The sequence below is a fragment of the Phycodurus eques genome, chromosome 5 (assembly GCF_024500275.1).
Source record: "Phycodurus eques isolate BA_2022a chromosome 5, UOR_Pequ_1.1, whole genome shotgun sequence".
Taxonomy (NCBI): domain Eukaryota; kingdom Metazoa; phylum Chordata; class Actinopteri; order Syngnathiformes; family Syngnathidae; genus Phycodurus; species Phycodurus eques.
In genome coordinates this window covers 22,767,727-22,779,214 of record NC_084529.1, presented here as the reverse complement: position 1 = coordinate 22,779,214, position 11,488 = coordinate 22,767,727, and the positions used below count along the sequence as shown (strand labels likewise).

The 11,488-nt window shown below is 41.1% G+C and overlaps 1 protein-coding gene across 4 annotated transcripts in view; it reads right to left on the bottom strand.

Moving 5' to 3' along the window:
- Positions 1–1,679: 1,679 nt before the first annotated feature.
- Positions 1,680–11,488, bottom strand: part of tln2b (talin 2b) — a 110,394-nt gene continuing 100,585 nt past the window's right edge. For all 4 annotated transcript variants that reach the window (XM_061678107.1, XM_061678108.1, XM_061678105.1 and 1 more), the window contains 5 exons: positions 9,710–9,835; positions 9,410–9,472; positions 9,139–9,321; positions 8,941–9,066; positions 1,680–5,588 (listed from right to left, as the gene is read on the bottom strand). In XM_061678107.1, the coding sequence (XP_061534091.1) occupies positions 5,460–5,588; positions 8,941–9,066; positions 9,139–9,321; positions 9,410–9,472; positions 9,710–9,835 (627 nt within the window). In that variant the 3' untranslated portion in view covers positions 1,680–5,459. The remainder of the gene's footprint in view (positions 5,589–8,940; positions 9,067–9,138; positions 9,322–9,409; positions 9,473–9,709; positions 9,836–11,488) is intronic.

Below are 11,488 nucleotides of genomic sequence, written 5' to 3'. Positions count from 1 at the left end.
CCTGCCATACAATAGAAGAGCATTTATTTGTTCTGTCTGTCACTATGCCTCACTGGCATAGATAGATGAACATCCATCCATCCATCCATCCATTTTCTGAGCCGCTTATCCTCACTAGGGTCGCGGGTGTGCTGGAGCTTATCCCAGCTATCATCGGGCAGGAGGCGGGGTACACCCTGAACTGGTTGCCAGCCAATCGCAGGGCACATACAAAAACAAACAGCCATTCGCATCCACATTCACACCTACGAGCAATTTAGAGTCTCCAATTAATGCATGTTTTTTTGGGATGTGGGAGGAAACCGGAGTGCCCGGAGAAAACCCACGCAGGCACGAGGAGAACATGCAAACTCCACACGGGCCGGGCGGGGATTTGAACCCCGGTCCTCAGAACTGTGAGGCAGACGCTCTAACCAGGCTAGCTGGCAACCAGTACAGGGTGTACCCCGCCTCCTGCCCGATGATAGCTGGGATAGGCTCCAGCGCTCCCGCGACCCTTGTGAGGATAAGCGGCTCAGATAATGGATGGATGGATGGACACCTGGAGCGCGCTCACGGCACACTGGTTGAGTCACTGGTCTCGCGACACCACTGCTGTACATCTAAAATAATTACAAAATGTATTTTCAAAAAACTGAGGTGAATAAAGGTTTCCTCCAAATAAGGTCTGATTTGAGAACATATCACATTAACCTGCTTTAGAAATGGTCAGCTGACTACAGATTGCTCTTGTTTTTGTTTGGTATCACCTTTGACAGGAAGTATAGGAAGTAGTACAGTATAGGAAGAATTTATTAGAAGTTATTCTTACTCATCATCCTCTGATTCTTCTGAATGCGGCCCACAAAAAAGTATGGACATCCCTGGCTTCATCTCCTCCTCTATTTTCGTTGATGCTCGCTGAACTAAGCTCTAGTGACTTATGCCGAGGTCTCATGATGTCATACAGAGGTTTTGTAAATTTAGTCAATTTTGGTTGAATTCTGAATTGCCCCGTTTCATGGGCGTTTGAATAGTGTGTTTTAAATGCCTCGAACCTTTCACCCTCCAAAATTTGTGACTCAGAATACTAACATTTGGTTGTTGTCTTTTATTAAATTACCAAACAAGAACACAGCTAAATTGAATGTGATTTCTCTCCACAGAGAAAAAAAAAAGCTGCCAAACATCCCACTGAGAGAGAGAGGTGATTCCTACTAACACATGGCGTCACTTGCTCCTCTCCGCTGTGTCTGCTGCTTGGCCTTGAATGAGGGCACACAACCAAATATGGTGTTCACGGGAATGTCTCAGGAGACAATGAGACAACACTCAACATCCTTTACAAGCCCTGCACCTTCCCACGTGCCTGCCATTATGCTAGCACCCCAATATGGGAGAAGAAAATGTAAACAAAAAGATTTAAGATTATTAATTGGAGCATCATGAAGTGGTGTGGCGCATGAGCTCATCAATGGTTCAAACATCAATATGGGAATGAGTGCATGATGGCCTCGGCGTTGGACAAAGAAGAAGGGAAAAAAGCACATCTAATAAGTCTATATTTGGTCTGACTTGCCAATGTTTCCACTGGAAGGACTTTAATCCAAGGTCAACTTCACGGAACAATGCTGACACCTGGTGGAAAGAATGCAAAAAGCTGTCCAAATCATCATAATAATTAAAAAAAAATCTGCAGATCTGCTTGATTTTTATTTTTATTTTGTGATAAATACAAAAAATATTTTTGTGACCAGATAAATATCATACGTAGAGCATCAAGTCATCAAACTAAACGCGGTTTAGCACAACACCTATTCATAACACAATCACCTTCCTGCCCCACCATTTGCTTGAATATTTGCACAAACCATTCAGACAATAAATACACAGTGCTGGGCAAACATACTGGCCTATCACTAGTTTGGTTGTTTTAGCAAACTCTTTTTAATAGATGCCATCATGACTCAAATGGGGAAACAAGTCCAAACAGAATATTATAAATAGAACGGAATAAAATCAAGCAACGACAACAACAACAACAACATCAACAACAACAACAAAACAAGACAGAAAACAAAACAAAATGAAATAAGATTAAAAGAGAAAAAAACAATAAAAAAGTAAACTGAATCCAAATATTTGTCGAAGGTAGATATGGGCTTCTACCAAAAAAAAAAAAAAAAAAAAAAAAAAGACATCTGTATTTTTGTATTTGTCCCGTATCCAAATGACAACAATGTAAGTGGTCATTAAAACAACAAAGCTAGTGTCAGCCTCAGACATTTTGCCCAGTACTGTCTGTCAGGATAATTCTTACTTGTAAAAACAGACATTTTAAAGTGGTTCGATGACAGACAAGGAAACAAGAACAGCCCAACTTCATGATTTTTTTTTTTTTTCAAACAACTTCTCATAACTTCAAACACAAACATGCTCAAGGAATGCAGTTAGTATTCCATCATAGTTTCTAAATCCCAAGGTATCCATGACAGCAATATAGGCAGGTATAGGCCAGCAGCCAAGGCATTGGATCGTATGGCAAAGGACTCCTCTTGTTGCGCTCAGGCCTTGATGGAGATTGGCAAAAATGTTCTCAAGGCTCAAGGCCCAACCGGGACTCATCTTCAGCTGCTTGCACGACACACTCGAGTAAGGCACTAAGACACAACGCAGGAGATAACCTGCTTGGAAATTCCCAATAAATATGACTTACTGAACCGGGCTTCTGAACCAGAGCTTTAGTTGGTTACCTTTTCACTGTGTGAAGGAATGTCTAAGACTCAAAACAACCGAAGCTTTATGAAGCAATTTCAGTGCATCCAATAGGCTCATTTCATTCAAGATAACATAAAGTCAGTCCCTGTAACAGTGCAAGACCTCCATCATCACCCTGTAACAGTGCAAGACCTCCATCATCAGCTCGCCAGTGTATCGATACAGTGAGTCTACATGAACGTGAGTGACCATTGAGGATAAATGTGGATGCTATGTGCTCTTATGAGATTGTGACGGTAATCATTGTTAATGTAAATATTTGACAAATAAGTCCTTACACTCTATATTTAAAATGCACAATCCTCACAAAAGGTTATCCTGTGAAATTTCAAGATGAGCGTAAAATGCTGGATAACCTTTACAGGTGAACTTATGGTGGTAACTTTATCTAAAATTTAGAATGCAAATGTGCAACTTGCTGTTCTCTAACAAGGAGCTGAACAGCAACATTCATAACAGGTACATGAGCCATGAAAATTTCAAAGACATCCACTTCTATGCCTTTCTGTGACTCTTCCAGTCATTCTACATCGCTGTTGCAATCTGCTGATAACACCGTGACACTCTAACAGCACAGGACACTTCCCTCTGAGAACATACTTGGCAATGGTGAGGTGATGTCGATCAATTGTTTGGTTGGCTTAGTCTCATGATGTCAAAATGTGAACAGCATGTTTAAATACCAATTCTGATTGTATTCTTCTGCCACTTCTTCTGTGTACTGGTCAATTCATGGATTGAACACCTGTGAATTTAGCAATCAAGCTCTGTGTAGAAAACAGCAGTTGTTTCAAAAAGTATGGAAACATTGGACATGTGCATTCAAAAATTTAAGGAAGGCCAAATTAAATTCACCTGTAAATCCTACAGAGCATTTTAGGCATGTCGTGATATGTCATCCCAAAGCCGAATATCCCTAACTTTTTGTGAGTAGTGTACGACCAAGACACATTTTGAAATCTATTCTAATCATTATAGTCTAAAACTGGTCACATGTACATGCCAGTGATGCAAAATCAAAGCTTGTTCTCGTAAAACTTTTCAAAATGTTTTACACAAAGTAATGCACAGGATTCAGTAAAAGCCGTCATAGTTACAGGTCATTTGAAAAAAAAGATTTGTTTTCTCAAACAAATAAATGTTATGAAAGTGAAATGTCCTTTTAAAGAAGGCAACATAGAGTTTTCATGGCAAAATATAATAATTTCCCCATATGTCAGCATACAGTATTTGCCATTTAGTTTTTTTTTGGCGCATGTTGCCGCATTGGTCTGCGCATGCAACTGGGCTTACACGATGCTCGTATTGCTCTTATATTTTTGCTAGAAAATAGTTCATTTGGAATACAATACAGTATAGTATATATAGTATTTTATTGTCGCACCTCCTACCTACTAAATTACTCATGATGACATATTGCTAATCACTACTTTGTAATTACTTGTGCCTTGCAAATTTTGCTGATAGCTTGCAGGTATTTTTATTTGCTATAAATACAGCGAAACCTCCGAAAGCCCTTGAGGTCGTAGAATTTGAAGGAGAAATGGTGAAAATACACATCTTAAGTCGCACATGCACAGTTGTTGTCATTAACAGTGGTGAACCTATTTTTATTTAATGTAACTTCCATATGGGTTTTGTGATAGCGAAAATTCTACTTCCATTATAGCCATTATTACAAATCAGAGGTTGACCAGAATCCCAGGACAAATTATGTTCGACCTTAGAGGGTTCACTGTAATACTTATTGTATTGTTATTAGTGCAAAAAATATAAGTTTGAACATGACAGATAATGCCAACATGATTGTTGCACTGCTCTGTGTGAGTTGGCAATTTATTTTTATTTTTTTAAGATGGAGTGAAGTGATAAGCAAGCAGATCATTTTTGGTCACAACAAGACACAACTTTCTTGTTCACTCTTTAAGAAAAACTACTTTCTTTTAAAATATCAATCCAGAATGAATATATATTCTTTTTTTTTTTAGGTTTGCTGGCATCTCCAAAGTTCACATCAGAAGGATTGTTTTCCAAAACACTATAAATCTATTTTGATTATTCTGAGACAGAAAATGGTACACAACAGAACGGCATTGCAAGGTCTTTTTTTCATTCTTTTTTTTTTTTTTTTTTTTTAAATGTGGCATTTATCGCGTTTTGGAACGAGCGCTTCATTTTAATATCATATTAATAAGTGACATTATGCTCTACTACTGTATTGGTTAGTAGCTTCATTGATATGTATAAATTTGATGGTGCGTGCGAGCCAGTGGTGAAGTGAGAGATCCCCCTCCTGCCTTTGTTTTGGTCCTTTAAAATATCATAAGCGAAGCTATGGACCCTTAGCTTTACTCTGCCACGATCATCTGGTCACTACTATTTGCTCATTGACTACAAAACATTCAGTAACAATGATAGATTTAGAACTTCTGCATTCTTCACGTCATTTTTGGAACGGTAATGATGCAGTAACACTCACAAAGCGACGTTTCTCACGCGACTTAATCGTGCTATCTCAAACATTGCCATTATTTACTAAATGTCAGCACACGCACACACGCACGCACAAATACACGACAAAGCACAGGCACTTGGTTGTCTTACCAAACAGGCCTGTTTCAAGTGCTGTATAATCCTCGGTTACATGAGAGTAAAAAAGAGCCAATGGCGCTGGCGTGACAGCGTCCCATCTTGGCCGCCCGTCAACCTTCGTCCTCCCTCAGCTCGGTGGGCAAGAACTTGTACTGCTGCTGTCGGATCTGAGCCAGCTTCTTCCGGGCTTCTTCCAGCTCGCGCTCCTTCCTCAGCATCTCCTCCTGAGCCGCAATGATCTGACGAGGAGAGGAGACAAACAGCTGACACGTTTGCTGTGTGGACAGTGACAATGGCTTCTATCCATCTATTTTCTATAGTACCATAATTTCTCACGTATAATGCGCACCCATGTATAATGCGCACCCCCAAAGTTGACCTAAAAATTCTGGAAAACCCTTCTACCTCTGTATAATGCATTTTTACAATGCATGATTTTGCTTCTACCCATATGATCAAAACGAAGTATTTTTTCAAAGAATTATTCTGAAGTTAAGCACTTTATTTGAACATGTAATACTTTTTTTAATTTACTTGCTCTTATTTTGAAATTCACAGCCTTACTTTTATTTAGTAAATGAGAAAAAACCCAGTTGTGCTCATATGTTTGATGACCCAGGCAGAATTTGTGAGATGGGTACAATTCTTTAAAGAAAAAATGAAGGGCGAGGCGAAACACATTTACTTTTATTTATCCATCCATCCATCCATTTTCTGAGCCACTTCTCCTCACTAGGGTCGTGGGCGTGCTGGAGCCTATCCCAGCTGTCATCGGGCAGGAGGCGGGGTACATCCTGAAATGGTTGCCAGCCAATCGCAGGGCACATACAAACAAACAACCATTTGCACTTACAGTCACACCTACGGGCAATTTAGAGTATCCAATTAAGGCATGTTTTTGGGATGTGGGAGGAAACCGGAGTGCCCGGAGAAAACCCACACAGGCACGGGGAGAACATGCAAACTCCACACAGGCGGGGCCGGGGATTGAACCCGGGTCCTCAAAACTGTGAGGCTGACGTGCTAACCAGTCGGCCACCATGCCGCCTTTTATTTTAATGGGATTCAAATTAATCAGAATCAGAATCAGAATCATCTTTATTTGCCAAGTATGTCCAAAACACACAAGGAATTTGTCTCCGGTAGTTGGAGCCGCTCTAGTACAACAAACAGTCAATTTACAGAACACTTTGGGGACATAAAGACATAGACAAAAATGCAAAAAGATGCAGAGTCCTCTAGCACTTAGAGCAGTTCGAACGACTAATATTGCAATAGTCCGGTGCAATGACCATTGTGCAAAGGGCGCTGAGACTTCAAGGAGTGTATGCGGTTTAAAGTGACGAGTAGTGCGATCATCTGGGACAATGTCGGTTGTGCAAATGTTACAGATACTCCTCAATCAGTGTGCAAATGGAGCAGATGCTACTCTGGCATGAGTGGCCAGTATATGCAAATAGTGCAGCATGGCGAGACAACTACAGTGAGTGCACAAGTAATACATAATTGGCCCCACAGAAATGTGACAACGAACTCAAGTCAAAAAATTGCCAGCTTGTTGTAATGGAATTATAGGTTAGGTGTTTAAGAAGTTGATCGATCAAGCATTTCAGAAAAGCATTATCATTAAACAAAACATAACCACAAAGAAATGAATGATGGTTGTCGTTCAGTCATATTAAAAAAAACAACAACAATATTTCACAAATTCTGCCAGGGTATGTAAACTTATGAGCACAACTGTACATATATGCACTCATATACCCTGTCATATTGGAATGAAAGTGTAGGCTACACCTTTCTCATAACCTCTAGGTGGCGGTGACATTGGAATGAACGTGTACAGCTTTTTCATAACCTCTAGATGGCAGCATACATTTATATAATGTGACAGTTTTTTTTAACCCATTTTCCCCTATACCTATGTACAATGCACATTATTGAATTTTGACAATTTTTTTGGGAAAAAAATTCGCATTATGCACAAGAAATTACGGTATTTGTCCTCATTTCCCAATATTCCAAGCAAATGGGAGGCCGACAGAACAGAGATTACAATTAAAATTTTCCCGATTTTTACCCATTACAGTTTATGATGGCTTCATATTTATCCTTGCATCCAATTTCTATAACACATGAGGGTCATGAGTGAGCTGGAGCCTATCTCTGCTGACTTTGGCTGAGAGGCAAGTACACCACCTTTACTGGTCGTCAGCCAATTGCAGGGCACACTGACATTGATACCAACAGACGATTTAGAGCAGGGTTATCAAACTCATTTTTGTCGCGGGCCACATTGTAGTTATGGCTTCCCTCGGAGGGCCGTTGTGACTGTGAACCCAAATAAAATATTGTCTCATATAATCACATGTACACAACAAATTGATGGATAACTAGTTTTAAAATCAGAAGCCAATAAAAAAATTTCAACTACTATTACATTTACTTCAAGGAGGTTATTGGTAACATAAAATGCTTGCAATATGTGAACATTATACAAGTAAAGACACCAATTTTGGTATTTTCACAAGAAACATGAAGTCGACACACATGAGTTGCTTTTGCGGGCCACAGAAAATGTTGTTACGGGCCGGATCTGGCCCCCGGGCCATCAGTTTGACATCTGTGATTCAGAGTCTTCAATTAATCTGTTTTTGGAATGTGGGGGGAGACTGGAGTACATGGAGAAAAACCACGCGAGCACAGGGAGAACATGCAAACTCCACACAGGAAGGCCTGAGCTGAGATTCAAACCTCTCAACCTCAGAAGTGTGAGGTGGACGTGCAAACTACTAGTTGTGCCTGTAAGCTGCTTGTAAAGACAAATTTAACAGCTGAACATACACTAAACAGCTCTGCAGTGGTGGATGATAATCATTGAACTTCTCTGAAACTATTTTGACTTCATGTATGTACCGTAGAAAGCAACAAATCACCATTATACACAAAGTCTTCCAATACAAAATTCCCAAAAATAATGATAAGCTTTTTCAAAGAAGCCTTCAAGAAAAGTGAAATTTTGAAGCTGAGTACGTGTAATTAATTTCCTAAACTCAAAAGTATTAAGATTAAGCAAGTAATATGCACAAATTTGGCACTTTGCAACATATTGTCCTGACATTTAGCACTACGGGGAGTCCTCGGTTTAGGGCGGAGTTTCATTCATAAAGATGGTATGTAGTCAGACTGCACTGTACTGTATAATTACAGTAAATATGAGATATGAAAACCACTTGGGAGGCCATAAATATGAAACAATGAGTGTAGCTTCTTCTCCCACATGACGACGTATTCTTATGCTTCATAAAGTAACCGAGTTCATTGCACACATTTCGGAGCTGAGGAACCGCTGTATATTACTTTCATATAATACAGAGTTGGGTTCATGTGGCTAAAGTAAAGCACATTATTTTCATAAAACAAAACTAAAATATAAAATGTCGTACATGTATGACAGTTATAGTGTTTGCAACAGATGATCGAAACCAGGGGTCCTTTATCATGTAACCTATACGACTGCTAAATTCTTGGGACAACAGGCTGCACTTAAAATAACTTCTAACACAACATAAGCATGTCTGTATGTCTCACCTGAGCGATACCTCCAACAAATTTGGTCTTGACGACCACACTGTCATCTTCTGTCTTTTCAAAGGCTGCCTTCTGTGCCGCCTTCACCAGGTTGTCCGAGGCTCGCTTCACTGCGTTACCAGCAGCCTTTAGAAAGTAGAAGACGATGTGGCAGAATTAGTATGCGCACTTTTAAAGCCTTGCAGCAGCATGTCGTACCTGTAGTCTCTTCATGGCCTCAGAATCCTGGTCCGCCTTCACCTTGCAGGCCACCAGCAGCTGAGCTGTGGAGGCAGCCACCTGCTTGGCTGAGCAGATGAGTTTCTCCTCGCTGGCCTGACCCTGCACGGAGGCGTTGGCCGCCTCGCACAGGTTACTGGTGGCCGCGGCGACCATCCGGGCCTACAGCAAGTGGCGCATCCAAAAAAGCTCACACTCCGTAGGGTCTGGGTTTAGTTTGTCTGATAGAGGGTAAGACATCAATACTCACCGCGGATATGAGTCCCTGCGACCACTGGCCATCATCCACCGCATTGGCTAGATTGGATCCAACCTGAGATTGACATTGGGTAAATTAGGGATTCCCAACCACTGTGAAATTATCCAATTGCACATAATTGGCCCCAAAATTTATATTTATTTACAACAAATAATGTATCTTTTTTTCTTCCATGTATGCCAGCGACGTATTGCGATGAAAGGCTTTTCCTCTAGATGGCCTCAATACAGACGCTCCCTCGCGAAATCAACATCGGCGACTTTGAAGCCTATTGAGCGACGTTGGACTGACCTTGCCCTGTGCCACCAGCTCTCTTTGAGCTGCTGATGCAGACTTGACAAGAGCGCTGGTCGCTGCAGCGATGGACTTCGCTGCTTCGAGAATCTGCTCCTCGAAATCCAGCGTCTCGTCTGCCTGCTGGAAGTCAAAGGGGAGCGAAATTCAGACAAATATTACATGACATTCTCAGTATGAACATTATATGAGGCCTTATTACAGCTACATGGACTTCAATTAGATCCCCACGTTCATTAGCAGTGACAAGAGTATAGTAATGGGAAACATTAACTGGTTCAATTATGGGTTATTGTAATGCGCAATTATGGATATGTATGTCATTTACTGTAAGTTCTATCATTTTCTTTTGTTTTTTGTTTCACAGTACAGTGGACCCCTGCATATTGGCAGTTCAGCATTCGAGAATACACCTATTTGTAAACCCTTTTTTGGAATCTATCCCGTTATTTGCAGAAACAATCGCTTATTTAAACATTTTTCTTTTACCCGATTCCCTGCTTATTTGCATTTCTTTCATATTTTTTCATGGCAATTATATTATAAGGAATTTACATTTTTTCGTGGATTTTCACTATTCGCAGCCGTGCTCGGTCCCTATCGTCCACAGTTTGCCGTCTTAAAATGTGTTCGCCTCTGTTGGTTATTGCGAGTTTGATTTATTCCTCAAACAGTTGAACTTATTGTGTGTGGGAACTATGCATACAAATACTTGGGTGAAGCTTAATAAAGTAACCGTAATTAAATAGTGTATCTACACACCAAACACATTTGTAACCAAAAGCAGGATGATATATAAAATATGTTCGAACTAAAATAATAAAAAATATACATATATAACTCATTGGCGGCACGGTGGACGACTGGTTAGAGCGTCAGCCTCACAGTTCTGAGGACCCGGGTTCAATCCCCGGTCCGGCCTGTATGGAGTTTGCATGTTCTCCCCGTGCCTGCGTGGGTTTTCTCCGGGCACTCCGGTTTCCTCCCACATCCCAAAAACATGCATCAATTGGAGACTCTAAATTGCCCGTAGGTGTGACTGTGAGTGTGAATGGTTGTTTGTTTCTATGTGCCCTGCGATTGGCTGGCAACCAGTTCAGGGTGTACCCCGCCTCCTGCCCGATGACAGCTGGGATAGGCTCCAGCACGCCCGCGACCCTAGTGAGGAGAAGCGGCTCAGAAAATGGATGGATGGATATAACTCATTAACCATACAAACAATATCCAGAATTTTGCATACAATTTCTTAAAATTCTCCCCAAACAATCAAAATTTGTAACCTTAGTGTCTTTGTCTTTGAATGACCGCACAGGACCTGAACTAAACATGATCAGTTCAGGGACCGTCAAGGAAAGGTCACATGATTGTGTACCTAGACTCTCCAGAAACACAAAAGGCACAGGTGGCAGGAGACATGGCGGGACACTGTAGGAATATGTTTGATATATAGTTGGACTGAATAACAACCTAATATATCAAACATATCAGACAGAGCCCTGCAGAGAAGTCTTCCAGGTCTACAAAGGCTCTGAGAGGGGTCGGGAGGCAAGGAGACATGCATGCCGGGGTGAGAGAACCAAACTGCGCCCAACCACCCCCCTGCCCTGCTAAGGGTGAGAACAGATGTGGCGCGGAGAGGAGAGGAGAGGGAGTAAAGAGGATTAAAACGGTTGGATGGAGGCGACACTGGGACGAAATCAGGGCGCTATTTTATGGAGTCGTTTCCTCTTGAAATTACACAGGAGTTGCCACTTTACTAGTTCTGCCTCGAGACAA